The 21,278-nt window shown below is 59.2% G+C and overlaps 10 protein-coding genes across 10 annotated transcripts; 4 read left to right on the forward strand and 6 right to left on the reverse strand.

Annotated features, from left to right (window-relative positions):
- Nucleotides 1–383: 383 nt before the first annotated feature.
- MICPUN_99590 (predicted protein) lies at nt 384–1,844 on the forward strand (the record flags this gene model as incomplete). The annotated part of the gene is made up of 1 exon (XM_002500560.1): nt 384–1,844. The coding sequence occupies one exon, from the start codon at nt 384–386 to the stop codon at nt 1,842–1,844; it is 1,461 nt and encodes a 486-aa protein (XP_002500606.1).
- Nucleotides 1,845–2,005: 161 nt separating this feature from the next.
- On the reverse strand, nt 2,006–4,545 carry MICPUN_57129 (predicted protein; the record flags this gene model as incomplete). The annotated part of the gene is made up of 2 exons (XM_002500985.1): nt 2,006–2,100; nt 2,244–4,545. The coding sequence occupies 2 exons, from the start codon at nt 4,543–4,545 to the stop codon at nt 2,006–2,008; spliced, it is 2,397 nt and encodes a 798-aa protein (XP_002501031.1).
- A 145-nt stretch (nt 4,546–4,690) lies between these two features.
- On the forward strand, nt 4,691–6,976 carry MICPUN_57130 (inward rectifier K+ channel family transporter; the record flags this gene model as incomplete). Its single annotated transcript, XM_002500561.1, has 1 exon — nt 4,691–6,976. One exon carries the CDS (start codon nt 4,691–4,693, stop codon nt 6,974–6,976), a length of 2,286 nt encoding a protein of 761 aa, XP_002500607.1.
- Nucleotides 6,977–7,274: 298 nt separating this feature from the next.
- MICPUN_79899 (predicted protein) lies at nt 7,275–8,126 on the forward strand (the record flags this gene model as incomplete). Its single annotated transcript, XM_002500562.1, has 1 exon — nt 7,275–8,126. A coding segment is annotated over one exon (852 nt), but the record flags the coding sequence as incomplete, so codon positions are not given.
- Nucleotides 8,127–10,662: 2,536 nt separating this feature from the next.
- Nucleotides 10,663–13,804, reverse strand: MICPUN_93739 (predicted protein; the record flags this gene model as incomplete). Its single annotated transcript, XM_002500986.1, has 3 exons — nt 10,663–11,881; nt 11,957–12,520; nt 12,656–13,804. The coding sequence occupies 3 exons, from the start codon at nt 13,802–13,804 to the stop codon at nt 11,039–11,041; spliced, it is 2,556 nt and encodes an 851-aa protein (XP_002501032.1). The 3' UTR covers nt 10,663–11,038.
- Nucleotides 13,805–14,251: 447 nt separating this feature from the next.
- MICPUN_70619 (predicted protein) lies at nt 14,252–14,794 on the reverse strand (the record flags this gene model as incomplete). The annotated part of the gene is made up of 1 exon (XM_002500987.1): nt 14,252–14,794. A coding segment is annotated over one exon (543 nt), but the record flags the coding sequence as incomplete, so codon positions are not given.
- Nucleotides 14,795–14,938: 144 nt separating this feature from the next.
- Nucleotides 14,939–15,601, reverse strand: MICPUN_79689 (predicted protein; the record flags this gene model as incomplete). Its single annotated transcript, XM_002500988.1, has 1 exon — nt 14,939–15,601. A coding segment is annotated over one exon (663 nt), but the record flags the coding sequence as incomplete, so codon positions are not given.
- Nucleotides 15,602–15,966: 365 nt separating this feature from the next.
- On the forward strand, nt 15,967–16,937 carry MICPUN_93744 (predicted protein; the record flags this gene model as incomplete). The annotated part of the gene is made up of 3 exons (XM_002500563.1): nt 15,967–16,011; nt 16,174–16,409; nt 16,617–16,937. The coding sequence occupies exons 1-3, from the start codon at nt 15,984–15,986 to the stop codon at nt 16,935–16,937; spliced, it is 585 nt and encodes a 194-aa protein (XP_002500609.1). The 5' UTR covers nt 15,967–15,983.
- Nucleotides 16,938–17,100: 163 nt separating this feature from the next.
- MICPUN_99594 (predicted protein) lies at nt 17,101–18,217 on the reverse strand (the record flags this gene model as incomplete). The annotated part of the gene is made up of 2 exons (XM_002500989.1): nt 17,101–18,012; nt 18,104–18,217. 2 exons carry the CDS (start codon nt 18,215–18,217, stop codon nt 17,101–17,103), a joined length of 1,026 nt encoding a protein of 341 aa, XP_002501035.1.
- Nucleotides 18,218–18,318: 101 nt separating this feature from the next.
- Nucleotides 18,319–19,122, reverse strand: MICPUN_52299 (predicted protein; the record flags this gene model as incomplete). The annotated part of the gene is made up of 2 exons (XM_002500990.1): nt 18,319–18,816; nt 18,971–19,122. 2 exons carry the CDS (start codon nt 19,120–19,122, stop codon nt 18,483–18,485), a joined length of 486 nt encoding a protein of 161 aa, XP_002501036.1. The 3' UTR covers nt 18,319–18,482.
- Nucleotides 19,123–21,278: the final 2,156 nt, after the last annotated feature.

Here is a 21,278-nt window from a genome sequence, read left to right on the forward strand (position 1 = left end):
TCGACGGTAAATATCTTCACATCGTCTGGTTCGACGCCCGATGAAGACGCCCCCGCCGCCCCCCGCCGCCCCAACTTGGCCAGCGCGTCCTCCCCTCGAGCCACCCATGATGGGAGCATGGACAGCGCCCCGGGATCGGCGACGGGCGCGTGCCGAGACAGCAGCCGCACCGCGCCGAGCGTCACGCGCCGAAATGACATGTGACTATCCCGAGCCTCCTCCAAGCGCGAGTTCCCAACCTGAAATCGGGCGTGACAAGCACTGAAGGCCTCCGTTGCCACGTCGCTGTTTGTAAGGCATGCTCACGGAGGTACGAAGGTATTTATCGTCACGTCCCAGTGTCGGCGGGGTCGCCACACACCACGCGCGTACCGACGGACATCATGGCATGGGGTAAAACCGTCGGGGTTGCCTCCTGGGTGGACAGGCTAAAAGCGGATGACCAGACGCTCACTTCCGTCACCGTCTTTCGCGGCCGCTTATTCGGCCCAGCGGAGGCGGCGGAGGTTTGCGACGCCCTGCGCTCCAACACCGCGCTGCGGGAGTTCTACGCGTCGGGACACGCCATGGACGTCGACACAGCCGGTAAGTTCTCGGACATGCTCGCGGTGAACGAGACCATCGAATCCATATGCATCGGCGACGCATCATTCGGCGATGATGGCGTCGCGGCGCTGGCGAGGGGCATCGCGAGTAGCGCATCCCTGCGGGCGGTGGACCTGGAGAACAAGGGCATGGGTGACGAGGGCGCGAGGGCGCTCGGAGCGGCTTTGGCAAAGTCGAAGGTGATCGAACTGAATGTGTCGCGTAATGTCGCGCTGACGGACGCGGGTCTCGCGGCGGTGTGCCTCGGGGCGGCCGCGGGACGGACCGTGACCAGCCTCCGTGTCGCTGGCTTGTCGGTGGGGCCCAAGTCTGCGGCGGCGGTGTCAAAGTTGCTCGCGTCATCCGGGGGATCGTTGAGGCGTATGGACGCGACGGACGCGCAGATGGACCCGGATGGGATCGTCGCGTTAGGCGTGGCGCTTCGCGACGACGGCGGGGAGGGCTCCGGCAGCCTCGATGAGCTGGTGTTGGACGGCACTCAGCTCGGTGACGATGGCGCCACCGCGCTGGCGGGGGGCGCCAGGGGACGCGAGGGGGACGAAGGGGGCGGGATGGGGGTCCTGTCCATATCCATGCAGGTGTGTGGGATTGGCGAGGCTGGCGTATCGGCCATCGCCTCGACCCCTCGCGCGTCCAGGGAAGTCCTCGTCAAGACTCTGAATCTCAGAGGAAACGAAGCAGGCGACGTGGGCGCCAATGCCCTCGCCGCCGCAATCGCCGGTGAGGGACCCGCTGGCGGCGAATCCGCATTCAGTGCCCTTGAGACGCTCGATGTGGGTGCTAATAGGCTAGGCGCCGCGGGAGCCGTCGAGCTCATCCGTCATTCCGGGCCGGTAGAGAACCTGTCGCTGTTTGGAAACGAGGCAGTGGGCGACAACGGAGCGGTGGCCATGGTTGACGAGGTTCGAACGGGAGCGGGGGGGCGAAGGCTGCGCGTCCTTGACATCGGAGGATGTGGAATAGGGGAAGAAGGTATGACGACACTTTGCGATGCCTTGATTGACCACCCGACCGAGGTGTTCCCCGTGCTCGAGACGTTGGTGGTCGGGGGCAACCCGGGGGCAGTCGGCGATGCCTGGGAGGCTGCTCTGGAGAAGTTAAGGCAGGCACGCCCGACGCTAGACGTGGCATGGCGTGCAGCAGACGCTGGTGACAGCCAGGAACAACATCAACAAAAGAACAAGCTGTTGGAGCAGTATAAACAGCAGCAGGAGCTTCCGCCTCCAAGTACTCCTTAGTTTTTAACCGAAGGTGTGTGACGATAGCTCAGAGCTCCCCGGTTCCGCAGTCTGCTTCGATCACAAGACTTGACTCCCGCGCGAAGAAGAGAGCGACGATCCCGGGCGCTTGGGAGAGTAGGGCGAGTATGATGAGTCCATAACCCCCCAGCTCGTGACGCTTAGCGACATTTCTGAGCTTCGCCCGTGCCACCTGTCTCACCGGTCGTCCCGATGTTTCTGGCTTCAACGTGGTGCCATCCGCTCGCAGACTTCCCTGAAAGTGGAAACCCGAATCGCCGCTCAGCTTTCTCCAGGACACTGCAGTCACCCCTCTCACAGCGATGTCTCTTGCCGCGTTAGCCGAGAAGAACACGAATGCGACGATGACCGTTCTCAACCCAGCGGCGTGGATAGCACCTTCTGCAGCACACGCAGAAGAGTGCGCGAGTGGAGCCAGTACCCGCCGCACCGGTCCAATGCAAGTTGCCTCGCACTTTGGCAGCTGATCGCAGTCGAAAACCGCGAAAGGGTCGAGCGACGCCGCATTTGTAAGTTCTTCCCCGTCTCTGCATGCTGTTTGGAACGTGGCAACGTCCAATGTGAATTCTGATGGGTCGACACATTTAATGAAGAGTTCCGCCGAATGTGTTGACGTTGCTCGAGTGGTGTTGGCAACTTCGACGTCCAACCTTGCCGCTTCATAACGAGCCGCCGCAGCAGGAGCGTGACGCGCACATATATCACGTCGCTCAGTCGATGCCGCCGCCAACTCTTGGGACAGTCTCCGGCTTCCGCCTGCCGCGGCGTAGTTGTGTGCAAGCGAGTGGAGGTTTCGGGAGGCGAAGGTTCCATCGCACCCGGATATGCACCCTCCACGAAATGATGCAAGAAACGGCAAGTAAGCCACCGCAATCAGAGCGATGGCGAGGGACGCTGCGACCGCCCTGACTGCTGCCATGCACGCGGGATGACCCAATGCTCCTGCGATCTTGACGAGCGTTGACTTCTTCTCTTGCCTTGCTGACACACCACGGGTGAGATCCACGGGCGGCAAAACAGCCCCAGCTGGTGAGAGATGTCTTGCGATGTGTTGAAAACTCCTGGCGAATCTGTACGCCATGTCTGCCGCTACCAGGCCGTCGATGACCGCATCTAAGGCATCCGACGCAGTTGAGAAAGCGGCAAAGTCCGGAGGGGATACTCCGAGCCAATCGACCTCGGCAGCAGAGTCCGCTGCAGCGCCAAGTTTAGCTCTGATGTCGGCAGCACGGGTGGCGGCAACGGTTACTGGGTCTGAAGCATTGACCCGGCTCAACGCCTCGGCTGCCTTTTCCTCAACGACTCTTATCCTCTCGTTTTCAAAGGACGTAACGAGCTCAGCCGTCTTGTTCTCGAACGCGTCACCATCAGCCATGGCGTCATCTCTGACCACTTCGGTGAAGTTTGCATTGTTGCCCCTCGGAGGGGGATCGTAATCATCAAACACGGTTGGCACCCCTTTCATTATCTCGGAAACTGCCCGCGGAATCACTGACGCGTCTGCAGCGAGGTCTACTCGCACGTCGTCTGCAATTCGCGAAATCTCCGCCGACATTGCCGAGGCGCTCTCACCGAGATCCCGGATCATCCTGCTCACATCGGGGGGCACACCAGGGATTTCACCAATTTGCAGCGCCGGTGGCAATGGTGGTGTGACGCTCGGGGTCATCCCGATGTTGATCGTGTCCAGCACAGCGCCCAGTCCGTTGAAAGCCTCGAACCAAGCACCAATTTTTGCCATCCTATCGGTGACCTCCCCAACGTAATCAACCACTGTTCCGACATAAGCCGACATAACTTCAAGTGACATTTCTCTAACCTCTTCAAGCCTATTTGCCGCTCCCAGTGCCATGGCAACAATATTAGCGCCCGCTGCGACGTCCATCGAACCCACGTTCTCGCTCAACCGCTGCGCCATCGCTGTCACACTCTCGGTCACGTTCAAATTGACGTCCACCGTGACAGCGCCCAGAAAGGCAGTTCTGTTTCGCACATACTCAGTGTCGTATGTCGTCCTCTCCTCAAGGAGGCCCAGGGTCCTGTTGAGCCTCGACTCGCTGTTCCATCTATACGCCTCGGAAACGGGCGTGAGAGCATCCTCCGGCAGGCGTATCCTCGCGCGGACCTCAGCCCTATCTTCATCCGAACAGGATACTCTCCACGATATCTGGTCTGTGTCCAAACTTCGGAGCGTTGAGACGATGCCTCGTTCCATAGATGCGCAAAGACGCGCAGTTGCTTGGGAGACCTCCACCATGTTGTTGTTCCGGGATTCCTTGTATGAAGCTCGCGAGAGCTCCACCCTTCTTCCCTCTTCAAGCCGTCGCATGCAAGCATCGCCCTGTCGAGTTGCGCAGTTGGCGTATTCCGCTTCTGCCCTCCGAGTTGCCACGAGCGTGGAGTTAAGCATTTCCCTCACCGAGCTCCACGAGACCGGGGCGGGGAGCACCATGTCTACAATGGCGCCGCAGGAAGAGAGGGAGCTGCACCACAGGAGAGCTACACTGAATAAAGCGATACTTCCGCGCGCATGCACCCCACGCCTGAAAGCATCGCTCTCTTCCTCCTTCCTCGAACAGGCCTCGCGCATCTTCCCTGTGCAGACGATACTTCCGCGCGCATGCACCCCACGCCTGAAAGCATCGCTCTCTTCCTCCTTCCTCGAACAGGCCTCGCGCATCTTCCCTGTGCAGGCAGACGAATCGTCGCGTCGCCCAATAAAAACAAAAATTTCAAGACAGGAAGTTTTGTGGCCAAAACAGCCCTTTCTCTTCGTTCCGCCCCACACCGACCCCGCAGACATGACCGCGACCGGGCCGACATCCATGTCGGCGCCGGTGACGGAGAATGTTACAGATGGGAGGCACCCTTCCCTGAGAAGTTCCCTGCGAAGAGACAGCAGCGGGGCCTCGTCGCTTTCGCTAAAGACCGGGTCGCTTTCGGGGTGGGATGCGATTCGCGCATCGCTCTCTTCGCAGAACAATAGAAGCCTAAGAGGCGGGTTGCCGCGTAAACATAAGAGCAGCAAACGTCTCCGCGAGTCATCGACGAAAGCAGTGAAAGACGCACGCGGAGGCGCGGCTGTTAAGAGCCGCAGCAGTCTCGGTTTCAGTGCGTCCGCAATTTACTTCCTCGTGCTGGAAAGAACTTGGTGGTACTGCGCCCTTGTAATCGCAGGCGTGTTTGCCTTGTCCTTGGGGGTTTGTGCACTACTTTGTATGGCAGTCGGCGGCTTCCACGACCCTTTGGACTCGACCGCAACTGCACCGCTCCGTTTTGCGGCTAGCCACGTGTTGACCATGTCTTTCGGGACAGTAACTCCCGTCACGGACGCGAGCTACGCTCTGGCGGTGACCCAGTGCTTCCTCGGCGTCCTCCTGAACGTGTTCATGTTCACCTTCGTGATTACCAAATTTCAACGGCCATTGGCCCACATGCTCCTAGCGGACTCCGCGTGTCTCTGCACCCGAGCGGGGGAGCCTTTCATACTGGTGCGCATCGGCAACCTGAGGTGCAACACATTGCATCGCGCGGAGGTGACGCTCACTCTGCTTAGGAGGAAGAGGACGCCCGAAGGTGAGACATTCGTATCGAGGACAACCCTGTCGCTGCAAGAACCACCACGGACACTCACAGCGGTGGCCACGGTGGCCCATAAAATATTACCCCAGGGGCCAGGAGGGGTCTTTATGGACCTCGCGACGGGGCGAAAAACATCAGAGGAGCTCAAGGATCTTTTGCTGCAGTGCATCGTCACAGCCTACGATCCAATCTACGACGCAGAAGTCTGCGCGGTGAAGGTGTACGGTGCTCATGATTTTGCAAGAGGCTGTGTGTATGCTGATGTCATGAGCATCGACGAGAAAGGCGAAGCGGTGGTCGACTTTGAGCGCATACATGATGTTCTGCCCCAAAAAATCAAAATTTTCCCGCCGCTGAAAGACAGCTGGGAAGGTCCCGACATGAACAGGCCAGCAAGGATGCTTGAGGTTGTCTTCGGCGGTGGTCGTGCATGTTACGGGAGCAAGGACGAGACGTTCCCAACTCTGGGTCCATTGACTGCAATGGAGCAAACGTGCAGTTATTGCTACAAGCTCGCACTGCTTCTGAACGAGGCAGGCATGGACTACATCCCCTACATCGCTAACATCAGCCTTGGGGACGACAAGCCCGACTGGCTCGAGGCTTGCAACCCGAAAAAAGAGACACCCGTCGTGCGTCTGCAAGGCAGGACAGAATGGATTGCAGGTAGTGATGTGATCATTTCAACGCTGGCAGAGATAGATGAAAGGGTCAGGGCGGTTGTTGAGAGAAGAAGGGAAGACGTCAACGAGGGGCACGAGCAGGTTGTAAAAAAGGCCCTCATGTCTGTTCTCGGTGGAGTCATGTTCGGTCCCACTGTGGGTCTCAAGAGAGCGGTTAAAATTGGCGGCGTCGGAGTAATGCTCCTTAAAATGGTAGGGCTGGTTACCCCTGACATTGAGAAAGAAGTCGAGGAGGAGATGAAGAAGCAGATGGAGCAGAAGGAGGCAGAAAGTGAGGCATCGAGCGACGATATTGTCGTAGATGTCGACAACGTGGATGAAGGACTGAACGTCAGATCTCTCGTGCAAACGTGCGTGTCGGAAGCATTCGACACGATCGAACGTCTCATAGCGTGTAGTCACGGCGACGAAGGACGGATGTTTCTCTGTGGCAAAGCTCCAGGGGTCATGGACTTCGGAGCAGCAGTCGATCTCGCATTTTTCTTCCAACCTTCATTTGAGGTGTTCCTCGCGAAACATGACATTCGATTCAGGGCGGGGCCCAACTGCCGAGCTTGGCACGCGCGTATGACGTCTTTACCTCACTGGCGTTCGGGTATGGGTGCTGGTCACAGCGATGGGAGTGCGGCAGCCATGAAGACAATAATCACGAAATTAGTGTTGTGGTCCAAGGATCCCGGTTACCCGGAAAGGGCCGCCTCTGAGGAACTGCTGCGATCCACCATGCGAGATTTCCCCCCAGCCTACATCGAGGATACTGGGAAAGAAGAGTTGCGTTCGGATGACGTGGATGTTGTCATCGGTGGAACTGGTTTGGACTCTGCGACTGCGAAGTTGTGTGTGTAAAAACCAAATTGGTTAAATCTTCAAAACCAGCCAGTGTCCACGCCCCTGGCTCAAGCTCCTGCTGACTCAGGTTCGGGACCTCTTCCCCGAGGGCTTTTTCCAACTGCTCTCGGACCTCGCGACCAAAACCTTCTGCGCACCCGCGCGGTGAACTGATATTCGGACTGCCATAGGCGGGCAGCACGACTCTTACCCCGCCTCGTCGATCCGTCCATTTCGTCTCGATATCCTGAAGCTGCGCTGAGCAGCACGAAGTCCGGTCGGCGCCCGATCAAACCGCATTTTTTGAAGTACAACGATGCCCCCCAAACTTTCGCTCGCGGATCAAAAGAAGAAGCTCAAGGAGAAGGCGCAGCGTGCCAAGGATCAAGAGAAGAGGGAGAAAGACAAGGAACGCGCCGAGCGTAAGGCCCAGGAACAGAAGGACAGGATCTTTGGCCTCAAGAACAAGCATACCTCAAAGCACGCCCAGCAGTTTGTGCAGGATGTTGAGCGAAACATGAAGCAACTGCCCGGGGAGCAGCAGAAGGCGGAGGCAAAGAAACGCGAGAACGACAAACGCAAAGCCGCCGAGGAGCAGGCACAACGCGAGCTCGACGAGATGATGGGCCTTGCCATCAAACAGCCCAAGGTTCCCGAGGGGGTTGACCCCAAGACCATCCCGTGCGAATTCTTCAAGAAAGGCAGATGTGCCAAGGGCTGGAAGTGCAAGTTCTCCCACGAGAAGAACACGCGCAAGGGAACTGAGAAGATCGACCTTTTCGTTGACCACAGAGACGATGCTGAGAAGGAGAAGGATTCGGACAAGATGGACGACTGGGATCAGGATAAGTTGGAGAGCGTGGTGAAGGAGAAGCACTCGGGGGAGAATCAAAACAACAAGACTGATATTGTGTGTAAGCACTTCCTGGAGGCCGTTGAGAAACGCTTATACGGATGGTTCTGGGTGTGCCCCAACGGCGGAAATGAGTGTAAATATCGCCACGCCCTACCCCCGGGGTATGTCCTCAAATCCCAGCTCAAGGCGATGATGGAGGAGGAGAAGGCCAGCCAAAGGACAGATGAGGAGATTCTGGAGGAGGAACGCGCCAAGATTGGGGAGGGCGTTCCCGTCACCCAGGATACCTTCGCTGAGTGGAAGCGCGCGCGGGACGCGAGGGTGGCACAGTCCAAGGCGGACGTCAAGCAGCGGCGCATCGATGAGGGTCGCCTGTCTGGCCGCGAGCTCTGCGAGGGTGGCTTGGTGGAAAGCGGCGGACACGAGGAGGCTGGTGCAATGGAATACATCAAGCGCGACACGTCGGCAGATGACGCCGCTGAGGCGCGGGCAAAAGAGGAGGCCGAGAGAAACCTCGCGCGTATGCGCGCGATGTTCTCGGCGTCTGGAGGCGTGGAAGGGAGCGACAGGTCCGAGTGGTTCGCGCAGGGTGGACAGGATGACGAGGATGATGATTTTTTCGTCGATGACGACGACCTCGACCCAGACGAGCTCGCAGCCATGCTGGGACACGCCGCCGTGGGAGGTGACGGACCGGCTCCGACGCTCGGAACAGACGACGGACCGGCAATCATCAGTGCCAGTAACAGGGCTCGGGCGGCGGCGGCGGCGGCTCGACGTCGTCAGGCTGCGGGTGGTGATGAAGCGACAGATCAGGCGCTCTCTGGATTTCTGTCCCACCTCGACGGCGTGGATGGCGCACACAGTGGAAGCGGCGCGCGCATCATCGGTACGATCAAGCACAGGGAAAAGCCGAAAGCGGCGAAGCCAAAAAAGAGCAGCGGCAGGAAGGACGGCAGCGATGACGAGCCCGAAGAGGAGCTCGATCCCGAGCTCGCCGCGCTGCTGGCGCGGAAGACCGACGCGGCTGCACAGTTGAAGGAAGTCAACATTCACACCGGGCTGGTTACCAAATCTGGGGCTAAGTCCAAGGCGGTGCTCGAAAAGGAAGCACGGGAGGCTGCGGAGAAAGCGAAAGCATCGAAAAACGACGACCCTTTCGCTGTTGATGATGACGACATCGACCTCGGCGACCTCGTGGCGGCGGTGAGCAAAGCCCCGGCAAAAAACGACGACCCTTTCGCTGTTGATGATGACGACATCGACCTCGGCGACCTCGTGGCGGCGGTCAAGCGCTAGAATGAAAAAACAATTTCACTCCGGAAAACCCGATTTCGTCATGTACATCCATCGCTCACCACCTCCGTTCCCTTTCCCTCGCGCCCAAACTTGGGTAGCCGCTTTTTGCCAAGTGTCGTCAGGCGCCGCGTGAAAATTCCAAATGATACCAGTGACCAGGCTGCCAGGATAAAATGCGGGAACCAGGGGGAGGAAAAGCATAACGAGATCCGTAGGTTTCGGCACTTCTTGAGGACGGCCGCTGCAGGCGCATAGGGGAGCGGGGACCACCGTGGAGAAAGTGTCAGGCCCGATGTCTCACAGCGCCCATAGGCTGTCGGAGCGACGTGGTCATCCCGTGAGCAACGCGTCGCTTGAGATCCCGTCCTCCAAAACTTGGTCCGGTTCTTCTTCCCCCGCAGGTTTCGAGGGTGGACTGACCTCACCCACGTCGCGGAACATCTCGCCTTCTGGGTCGCGCTTGTCGCCGTCGAAATACAGCGGGGCTAAGAATGCCGGGGTCAAGGCGCGCGAGCGCTCGCCTCGCTCCCCCAGCGGCAAAATGGGCGGCCTGCTGCCCAGGCGGGGGAGGAAGAGGCGTTGGCGACGCCGCGTGAGAACCATCTCGCTCGTCGTCATGGTTTTGCTCTTCGTATACTTTTTCGGGCGGACCACGTACCAGCTCTCCTTCTTCATCAAGGCGGCACAGCAGAGGTACTGGTACCACCCGCTGGAGGTGCACCGACCGATCCCGTGCGGAACGGACACGGCTCCGCTGGACTCTATGCTGGCGGCACTCTCCCCGCCAAAAACCACGGATGGGTTTGTGGACGCCGAGGAGTACCAGACGAGTGGAGCAAGGAAGGTGCCCAGGGTGGTCCCGGGCACCTCCGACGGGGTCGTGGTCGAGGTGTTACCGGACACCAAGGCCCTGAACCGTGCCGGCGGGGGAGCAGGGGTGAGGCAGACGAGGCGGCTGCTAGGAAACGGCGGCGAGGGAAAGGAGAGAGCCTCGGCTCTCGGGCGGAAGGGGGGGGCGAGGGGTTCTCGGGTGTCGCGCGGGAACCCGATGGTCGAGGGGGATAGCGCGGGCACGCTGACAGGCGGCGATGGGAACGCTGATACCGCGGTCAAGTCGAAGCCGAGGTTCGCCATACTGACCCTGTGCGACGCGAAAACGGGTTACATATGCACGGCGAGCGCGGCAAACAAGCGGCGGTACGCAGAGCTGCATGGGTACGACCTTATCGTCGCGACCGAGGTGGCAGACCGCACCCGCCCGGCTGCGTGGTCGAAGATTTTGGAGGTGCGCAAGTACCTACCGGCGTACGACTGGCTGATGTTCATCGACGTCGACACGCTCATCATGAACCCCAACATTCGGCTCGAAGATATTGCGGATGACTCGGTGGATCAGATAATCGGCGCCGATCACAATGGGGTGAACAGTGGGGTGTGGATGGTGAAGAATACACCGTGGATGATGTGGTTCCTGGACGAGCTGTGGGCGCAGGAACACCTGGTCAAGGGTAACTATCTGTTCCACTACGAGCAGAGGGCGTTTCACCATCTGTTCCAAACAGTCCCGTGGTCCCGGCAGAAGTCCGTCAAGGGACGGAAACCCTATCCCGGGGCAGCCACGGTGAGGGCACACTCGAAGATTGTTAACCAGTGCGTGTTCAACTCGCTCCTGCCGTGGTATGTTTCGGGCGACTTTGTGTTGCACTTCGCTGGGCTCAAGGGGGTGTGGGAGTGCGTCATCTTCTGGCACTACTTCGACCTCAGCCAGGAGCAACCGGGCATGCGGGTGACAGAAGAGCAGTGGTTCGCGGAGACGGGAAGTATCAAGCAGGGAAAAGCGTCGACGCTGTGGAAATGCATGAAATTCAAGACGCTCTTCTAGCGAGTTTGGGTTAACAGTAACACTTAGACGTTTCAGAAAATTATCATAATAGCGCGGCAAGTCTTGGATCTGCCCTGAGCTTGGCATCCAACTCCAGGAATCGTCGCTTTGATATCTCCTCGTGACGCTCTAACCGCTGGTTGAGGATGTTGATCCTGAACGTGCTCTCTTCGCATGCGCGGTTGAATTCCTCCTCCTCCGCGGGGGTCATCACGTCGCGGTCGCGTTCAAATGCATTACGGCGCTTCACCAGCGCAGCATCCTCCCGATCCAGACGACCCTTGATGATGTTCGCGCGATCAATGAGACGCTCCTTAAGTGCCGTTAGGCACCCCTCCTTGGCCTCCGCCGCCTCTGACACCGTCAAATCATGGCCCGGGATAATCGGGGGCATGTATGGCTCCAAGTAGTCAAAACCTGCATCCTGTTCTGCTTCCTCCTCGTCGTCACTCTCCTCGGCGGTTTTGATCCTGCTAATGTCGAAATACGGGCTGAGAAGGTCGATGGCCATCTCCTCCTTGGCGCGATTCATCACGATATCCTTAATTTCTCTCTCCACGTCCCGAATCTCCGACGCGATCGACTTCTCAGTGACACAAAGCGCGTGAAACTCCTCCTGGATTTCAATCTCAGTGGGTTTGGGGTCTTTGGGATTCACCAAAGTGATACTGGACGTGCCATCTTTGTAGAACCATTTCTGCGTCGTCGTGATGAAGCCCGATCCATAGTGATAGTCGACACGAATTGACTCATTCGCGATATCAAAGACCCGCTTGCTTACGCACTGATGCGGGGGCACCGCTGAATTGACAGGAAGCTCAAACTTCTGGGTCATCTTCGCAATCACAGGCGGAGGCTCTTCAAATTTCACTTTTTTCGGACGGCGCTTGGCAGGGCCGGAGGCTGCCGCCGCAGCAGCATCAGCCTCCGCCTTCGCTCGTGCTTCCTCGATGGCACGCACAGTTCCCTCCGGATCGTACACGATACTGCGGTAAACCATATGGTCGTCCCGGCCACTGAACGTCTCGGTCAGTCTCTTACCAAACACCTCATATCTGGTTTCGAGCTGGTCTGCGGCGCGCGATGACACATAAAAATGCGTCTTGCGCTCCACATCAGGGATTTCACGAATCTCCTTGATCCCGTATGCACTGCCATGTTCGAAACGCTCAATTTTGGTCTCATCGGAGTGTCTGACGATGCGCTCGCACAGCTTGTCTTTTCGGCGTCTGAACGTCTCCCGCTCCTCGGACTTGTTCTTGCATGCGTCATCCGAGAACGTGCACAGCTTCTCAACAAGACCATCCCACCGACTGCAGGGCCCAAACACAGCAAATAGCTCGTGAATGCATCTGTGGTACCTCGTCGTCTTGTGACCCCTTGGGCAGGTTGTGTCAAAGTCCTCTTGGGCAATCACCATCTTTGGGACCCAAGACGCGGGCATTTCAAGCGTTGGTTCCACATCAATCTCGGGCGATATGCTCACATCCCCTTCCTCGTTCACGTCTTCGGGATCAGTCATGGACTTTCTGGCCTTCACCGCGTTGTCAACGTTTGTGTCTTGACCTGGGGTGGTTGGAGCCTCAGTCTCCGCAGTGCCTGCATCTCCATCCTCTGTTGTTGCCTCACCGGTAGCTGCCTCCTGTTCTGCGTCCTCCACCACGACAGGTATCTCTATCTCCTCGACACCGGCGCGCACGGGCTCCCATTTGGTTGTGTCCTTCAGGTTGGTGTCGAGGTTTTTGATGGCAGGCACCTGCCGAATGGTCCCGGGCTGTATGTTAACCCAGAAGTTGCTGTGATTCCACAGATACTCCAGACCTAGGTACGGCGACGCATCTATCGGGTACTTTCTCGCAGTGGTAGGCTCGATGAACACGGTCTCCGCCATTTCCCGACTACCCGCGCGCACTAGCACCCACGCATGCACCCTCCTGCCATTATATTTGTCTTCTGCTGTCGCCAAGTTAGGACGCTGTGTCAAAGATTTCTCTGGGGCCTCAGACTCCTTGGATTCTGGCGGCGTCATTTTTGCCACTTCCTCAGCCAAGAGCATTTCGTCGATCTTGCAAGTCAAATCTGTCGGTTCCTTGATCTTGTATTTGCTTGGAGCTGCCTTTTTCTTTTGTGGAGTCTTCAGCGCGTCCTCTGCGGCGGCGGCAGCAGCTGCAGCCTCGCGTTCAAGCAACGGGCACGTGTCCCGTGTCTGATCATTCTCTGTAATCTCCTTTGGTGCGTATCCCATGCAGACGTACGCGTCATATCCGACGCCAATGAGCAGAGAACACAGCGCTATTGAGAAGTCAAAGCTGTCGCCAGCCTTCCAGGTCCCAAGGACTGTGTAAGGGCTTGGGATAGACTCCGGGGGCATGATGGGGTTCTCCAGCGGTTCGTACTCGAGATAGTCTGCGATGAATCTTGCACACGGTTCGAGGTCGTACAGCTCTGTGAAGGACAGCTTGCTCGGGCGCACAGTGGTGCACACGAACTTGCGCACACCACACTCGTTGGGGGGGTCCAGCAACAGGTGGAACCTGTCCGGGTAGTACTCAACGTACTGCGCATGAAAATCCCTGACGTGCTCCAACATCCTCGCCTCAGCACCAGAAATGCTCACAAACCCCTGGCGGACAGCCGAAGGGAGGTCTTTGCCGGCGGAGATTGTGGTGTGCTCCACCCTAATTTTCTTCTGGTTGACCGGTCTATCATCTTCGGAGTCAATCTCCAACTCGTGGAGATCCAGCACGTTTGCCAGCTTGAGCACATCCCAATACGTATGGTCTGGCAATGCGCTTGCCTCAATGCCCATTGCCTTGGAACCAACCTGCAGCATAACTATTTGGTCGTCCGTGGAAAATCCCACCGATCTGTTCTGGTTGAACTCGATCTCGGAGTCCAGCTCACCCCACTTTGGCTTGATTTCGACTGGCTCGCCGTCATCTGTAGTGACAGGTTCAGGCACCGCTGCGGGCTCCTCCTCCTCCGCCTCCGCTTCGCCCTCACGGCCCTCCTCCTCTTCATCCGCAGGCTTCGCGCTCGGATCCAAATCCAGGGAGTAAAACTTTATGATCTGTCCACCGAGCTCGTCGAATCCACCCGCGATGTACAGCTTTCCGTCTATGCAGTGCAGCAGGTGGCTGTGGCACGGAGGAGGTGGCCTCCCGACGGTGTTCACCAGGGTCCAGTGCATCTCCTCCCTGTTGCTGACATCGAGCTCATACAGATCGTTTCTCACGAAGTTATCCTGTCCTGCGTGGAGGTAGATCTTCCCGTCGCACGCGCAAATCGCCGCATCTTGCCGTGGAGACGGAGCGTCACCCTTGGTTGCCGCCTGTGTCCACTCCATCCTTTTGAGGTCCAGGAACCACAAATCGTTGAAGCGCGCTCCAGCACCTTTTCCGCCAAAGAGAACCAAGGTGTCCTCGTCGAGCTGGGCCATCGAGGCGCTCTCCCTAGGCGCAGGTTGCTCGCCGTCCGGAGACAGTCGGGTCCACCTGTCCGTCTCTGGGTCGTACTGGAAGAGGTCGTTGAGCCTCTTCTTCTCGGCGTCCCGGCCCCCAAAAACCAGGAGCTTCTTGCGGTTTGAGTCAAACACAGCGCAGTGCCCGTCCCTCTCCACCGGTCGCTCTCCTCCCGGGTTTTTCTTCATCCACACCATGCGATCGAGGTTGGTGACGAAAAGCTCGTTAGTCTTGCACCCCTTGTGGCTCAGTAAGCCGCCAAACACATACATGTGGTTCGCGCCGCAGGTTGTGGAGTGCCTCGACCTGAGGAGGGGACCTTCGTCCTCGAGCTTCATGCGATACTCCAGGTAGTTCCCAACTTCCGTGGCCACCGGCTTGAGACGCTCAATCTCTTCCTGGATGATTCGCTCCTCCTCCTCTTTCAGGTACTCCAGGTACCCTCGCACAGGTCCCTCCGCTTTGCTCTTTTCCGGCTCCTGCAGCAGGTTGTACCTGCAGTCCAGGTCCTTCAGGTTCTCAAGGCGGCCCATGGAGGGCGGGAGGGTCTTCAACATGTTGTTATTCACCTCGAGTCTGGTCAAGGAGACGAGGCCGCTCACGGTGTCGGGCAGCGTCGCGAGCTGGCAGTTGCTCAGGTCCAGCACGCAGAGGTTCTCCATGGAGCCAATCTCGGGTGGCAGCGCGGTGAGCATGTTGTTCTCCAAGTTGAGGTAGACGAGCTTCTCGCACCGCGCGATCGCCGGGTCAACGGTGATGAGTCTATTACCTGACAGGTCGAGGTCCGTCAGCGCGCGAAGCTCAGCCACAGACGCGTCCACCGTCGACAGCAGGTTGCCGCCCATCTGCAGGTTTGTCAGCCGAGGTAGCTTGGTCAACATTGCGGGCAGGTGTTCCAGCTTGTTGTAGTCGAGCTTGATCACCCGCAGCGCCTTGAGGTCGCCGAGCTCATCGGGCAGGTCCGTGAGGTTGTTCGACCGTAGGTCCAGCTCGGTGATGTTCGGCGCACCCGCCCTGACCCTCGTCGCCTGCTCGGAGGTGATCTCCGTCAGGTCCAGATACGCGAGGCTGAGCTTACCCTTGACGCTCGCGTCCTTCAGCGCCAGCTGCAGTGCCTCGTCATCCAGCACGCCCGAAGTCGTCATCCCGAGCGCGTCTCCAGCGCCGAGGGTGGATATCCCCTCTGGACGGCCGGGAAGCGGCGCGCTCCTCTCCTGAGCCCAAACGGGAATTTCTGCAGACCTGTTCACTGGGGGCCAAAACAGGAAAGCGAGGCGATTTCGTGGATTTTTGACAAAAAGCGATCTTTACCAGTGAGATCGACCCATTTGCAGTTGACCATCCACTTCGTTTTCCCATTATTTCCTATTTCGAGGTTCGCACAGTATGTGTTCATGACAGTTAGTGAGCTTCGTTCAAAACAGGTTCTGGTCGGATTTTCCTGGCCGGACTTTCCGCTAAAACCCTCGTCGACCCAGTCGTCCCGCCCTCTTACACCTAGCGCAGGAAGGCGAAGGGACAGCCAAGATGCCGTCCACCACCTTCTACAGGAGCTGTGAGTGATCAATCCCGCCCGATGTCACGCCTTCCGTCGTCGAGCGTGCGCCGACGCGATCGTTCCGCTCTCTTGCCGACGGCTGATTTTTTCCCGCATCGCGCTCTCTTTTTCCGCACCCATCGCCGGCGACTGACCTTCCGCGCCGCTCTCCCTCAACAGACTCCAAGACTTTCAAGAAGCCTCGTCGTCCGTTCGAGAAGGAGCGTCTCGACAGTGAGCTCAAGATCGTCGGCGAGTATGGTCTCCGCAACAAGCGTGAGCTCTGGCGCGTGCAGTTCGCGCTGAACAAGCTCCGCAACGCTGCCCGCGTGCTCCTCACCCTCGACGAGAAGGACCCCAAGAGGATCTTCGAGGGCGAGGCCATCATGCGCCGCATGTACCGCTACGGTCTCCTGGTGCGTTCACGATTCCCATTCGATAACCACTTTGATTTCTGGATCTTCGACGGCGAGCACGAGGCGAGCGCGTCGTTGGGCCCCGTCTGCCGGCGCCTGGCAAGCCGTGGAATCGGGCTAGGGTCTGGAGCTCGAACCCTAAAAATTGCTGAGAAAAAATTCGCCTCGCTGACCGCCGACGCAACCTCACTCTCTCTCGCTCAACAGGACGAGTCCCAGGACAAGCTCGATTACGTGCTCGCGCTCACCCCCGAGATTTTCCTCGAGCGCCGTCTCCAGACCATCGTGTTCAAGCTCGGCCTCGCGAAGTCTGTTCACCACGCGCGCGTGCTGATCAAGCAGCGCCACATCCGCGTGGGCAAGCAGATTGTGAACATCCCCTCCTTCCTCGTGCGTGCTGACAGCCAGAAGCACATCGACTATTCGCTCAACTCTCCTCTCGGTGGCGGCCGCCCGGGTCGCGTCAAGCGCAAGAGGATGGCGGCTGCCGGTGGGGGTGGTGGTGATGGTGAGGAGGAGGACGAGTAAACACCCGAGCTGAGGGCCGGGGGATCTTCCACGCGGCGTCTAAGTGACGACGCCAGGCCTTGCGCGCCGATCTCACGAGAGTGGCGTGCAATTTACTAACAGTAGTGACTTGAAATACACGGGTAACTCCTGTCCACAAACGAACCCGCGCGAGAACCCTGATCTACGTGCTCCCCGCGTCGCTGTTGGCCCTCCACTCTCTGTACCTCCTCCAGAGTTCGTCGTTCTCACCCATCCTTCCGGTTATGGCGCACTTGGCGTAGTGCTCCGAGTCTCGCTCGATGTTGTCGATGACGTCGTCCAGCAGGTGCGCTCGCTCCGTCTGCACGCCAATGTCCACGGCGACGTTGGTGTAGTGCACGTGAAAGTGGTAAAACTGGGGCGGGTAGTGCACAAACACCCTCACGCTGTGATCCTCCAGCCCGTACGTGTCCCTGATTACCCTCCTGCCCGTCTCTGCCATGGCCCTCAGCATCGGGAGGTGCTCCCTCCGCAGGTCCCGCAAAGACTTGACATCCCTCCTGTGACACAGTCCCAGGCAGTACAGGTCCCTCGTGGACGCGTGCCCTTTCCACGCCGCCTTGGGCGTCGTGTTGTGGTCAGGGTGGGTGGTCCACTTCGGGTCCGTGTTGAGCAAAAATCCGGCATCTTCGGTCGGATCGTTGAACAGCAGCCGCTCTGTCTCCTTCTCCAAGGCCAGTATCTTGTACACCCACCCGACGGCTCCCTCGGGGATGGCGCGAATGTACGGCACGTGCGCATTCTCGTAAGCCTCCACGGTTTCCCTGAACGCCACGGGAGCCTGCGCTGTGTTCCTGCTTATATGTTTCTTCAGAAGCTTTTCGCGTGCCTCCTCGGACTCGTCGTAGAGGCACCCGGGGTAGAGCACGTCCACGCTCAGCCCTGGGGCGAACAAAGGGTCGAGAGCGCCGTGGTAATACCCGTACTCCATCCCGCTCCACGGCGCGCGCTCGGACAAGGAGATGGCACGGGAGAGGGCGTCGGGATCGCCGACGGGTATGGGCGGTCTCGAGAGCTTCACCACCGCCTGCGTGGAGCACCCGGCGAAGGTTCCCTGGGGAACAGAGCGAGGGTTCCGGGTCAGGTGTGGACGTCGGCGGAGTGGACTCGAGGGCGTTTTCTAATCTTCCGAGGGGTGAGCGCACCAGCAGAGCGACGACGCCGCTTTCTTTGCCATCGTTTAGCACCCGATCCACCTTGAGTCCTCGGAGACTTGGGAGTTTGTGAGGAAGCAGCGCGCTCTCATCCTCAGAAGCCATCGCGGCCGAGTGACGCGGAGTGTGTGTGACACAGAAACATTTCACATCACTAAATTCACCTGTTGCAGCGCGGGTGAAATGAGCAGACGCTTCTTGCGAATCTTGTCAAAGTTCTACATATTACATATCGACGATGCCGCAGAAATGGAAACACGCGCGACGTCTCCCCTCCGCCTCGAGCGCTTCGCCCTAACCCCTGAAGCTGACGCACCGTCAACTTTCCCAACTCTGCACTCATATTCCAACTGTCCGAGGTTGTCGCCACTCATTGTTTCTGCGCGGCGCGCTCGGCCTCGAGCTCGGCCACCGCGGCGAGATCATCCTCACTGAGATTATCCAGATCGATGATCTCATCCTGCACCATCTCCGCCGCCTTGCCGCTGTACACCTGCTCGTTGTACTTGTCCGGGAATGCAATCTTGTAGACAGTGCCAAACACGAAGATGGCACCAACGATGGCGCCCCACGCGGGAAGGATGATGGAAGCGGCGTTCACAAAGAGCGTGTCCGCAGCAGAAGTGTCGATGCCGAAAATATCAGCCACCTGGGGGACCGCCTGGTTCACGCCGGAAACCACCGAGTCGACCGGCGCGGAGGCCCTGAGCGTCGCGGAAAGGATCGGATAAGAAACTAAGGTTCGGGTTCGATGCCGAGGAGGACGACGACGCGTAGAAAGCGCGGTGCGAGGAGCGATAAAAGGACGCGAACCCTCGAACGAGGTGTGTCCGGTGGGTTGGGAGGTGTCGAACGCACCTGACGGTGACGGAGCGGCCGCGACCGAGCGAAGCGGGGCGCGCGGCAGGGCGAATCTGGGAGGTGCCACCGGCGGGGGCCTTGCGCGCGGCGCGCGAGGCAAGGGGCGCGCGGAGGAGCGCGACGGCGGGAGAAGATGCAATGGCGGGCATGATCTACAGTCTAACAGAGTTTCGGAGATACACGGATGCTCTCGCAGTTGTGACAGCCGTTGGATGTCGCCTCGACGACGAGCCAACGTAACATCATCACCAGCCAATAGAATCGCCAGGGGAGACTCACGAATCGGGGAAGATCCGAGATCCAGGCTGTGGAGTGCGGTTAGTGTCAAGGTTAAGGGTACACATGAGGCCCATAATCGCAAACAAACACCGCCCAGACGGCGTTTGGGTTTCACACAGGGTTCGAGGCCTTCAGACCTAGGAAGAGCTCGACGCGAACCGAGCTCCTCGTCAGCAACATTTCGGACCTAGACCTTGCACACATGTTCGACAGCGACGACGACGACGATGTCACCGGGGTCTTGTGAGTGTCGCGATCCGCAGAACCCGAGATTCGTCCAGCATTCCCCGCCGACCGATTCCCTGATCGCGTGCCTCGGCGCTCCCGGATACCCCGTAGCTGACCGTGCGCCTTCCCTCCCGCTCCGCCGTATCCTCGCAGCCCCCTCCATGATGCCGCCGAAGCTGGAGACGCCGAATTGCTAGCCAAGCTCCTCTCCAAGGAGGAGAAGGACGGTGAATTCAACCCGGTGGGTGCCCCCACAATCACCGACAGCGCGCGCAAATAAAATACCCCGAGGAGCCAAAATCCCTTCCCAAGCTCTCGATAACGATCTGACCCTCGCTCCCGCTCCCGCTCTCGCTCGCAGGAGGAGGAGGAAGAAGACGACGACGACGATGTTGACCCCAACGAGAGAGACCGCGACGGATGTACTCCGCTCCACGTCGCCCTGCTTAACGGGCAGGTTGAGTGCGCGAGGATGATGCTGGAGGCTGGCTCGGAGACGTACGTCACCCTCGAGGGTTCACCGGCGCTGCACGTTGCGATCGCCGCAGGATCCCTACCTCACTTTGCCGACGCCGCCGCTGAATGCGTGGCGCTGCTCGTCGAGAAGGAGGCGGACGTGTTCGCGACGGATGACTACGGCAAGTCGGCACTTCACCTCGCCGCCGGGCACGGGCTGACGAAGTGCGTCGCGCATCTCCTTGAGCTCTATCCCACGGACGGGGGCGAGGTCGGGGAGGACGGCGAGCCGATGCCCGATCCGATCAACGCCAGGGATAAGTACGGCTGGACACCGCTGCATCACGCATGCTATGCGGGACACGCGGACTGCGCTGAAGCGCTCATCGGCAAGGGTGCTGACGTCGCCAAGTGCACCAAGGCGGGGGCCACCGCGCTGCACGCCGCTGTGGTCGGTCGCGACCTCGCCACGGTTCAAGCGGTCCTCGCGGGCAGCAAGGGCGGCGATGAACTCGTCGGCGCTGTGTGCAGCCTCGGAAGGACCGCGCTGAACATGGCAGAGGCGAAGGGTTACCCGCAGATTGCGGCGCTCCTCCGGGGCGAGGACCCGAGCACGGTTGAGCCCGCGCCAGCCGCACCGCCGCCGGTCATCATCGCCCCGGACGAGTGCTTCTTGCACCACACGTGCGGTCCCATAACAAGGTCGAGCAACAACGTGCCGCCGGAGAACGTGAACCGCCTTGAGACGCTGATGCACAAGAAGCGAGGTATTCTTCGCGCATCTGAGTTCTCCTGCGTTGAAGTTGTGTCGGAGGTGAGGCCGGCAACCATGGCCGATGTGCTCAGGGTTCACGAATATCCCTACGTTCGCAAGATCCAGCGCATCTGCGAGCGTATCCCCGCATGGCACACCGCCCCGAACGGCGCGAGGGACACTATCGATGGCGATACGGAGGTATGCAGGGACTCGTTCCAGGCTGCCCTGTGCGCTGCAGGCGCCGTTGTTGAGGCGGTTGATCGCGTCGTGGCGGGGAGCGCAGAGAGAGTTTTCTGCGCTGTGAGGCCTCCGGGCCACCATGCGGGACCTAATGGACCCGTTGCGGCTCCTGGCGAGCCCGGACCCGGATCTCATGGCTTCTGCCTCCTCAACAACGTTGCGCTCGGCGCGGCATACGCGCGATGCGTTCACCGCCACTCTCTCCGCCGCGTTGCCATAATCGATTTTGACGTTCATCACGGCAACGGCACCGAGGCGGTTGTGCAGAATACCACGCCTGCACTGCCCCAATTTGCGTTCACCAACCCCTACATCGAGGGATCGATCACCGTGCCCACCTATAGG

The sequence above is a fragment of the Micromonas commoda genome, chromosome 3 (assembly GCF_000090985.2).
Source record: "Micromonas commoda chromosome 3, complete sequence".
In the NCBI taxonomy this organism is placed as follows: domain Eukaryota; kingdom Viridiplantae; phylum Chlorophyta; class Mamiellophyceae; order Mamiellales; family Mamiellaceae; genus Micromonas; species Micromonas commoda.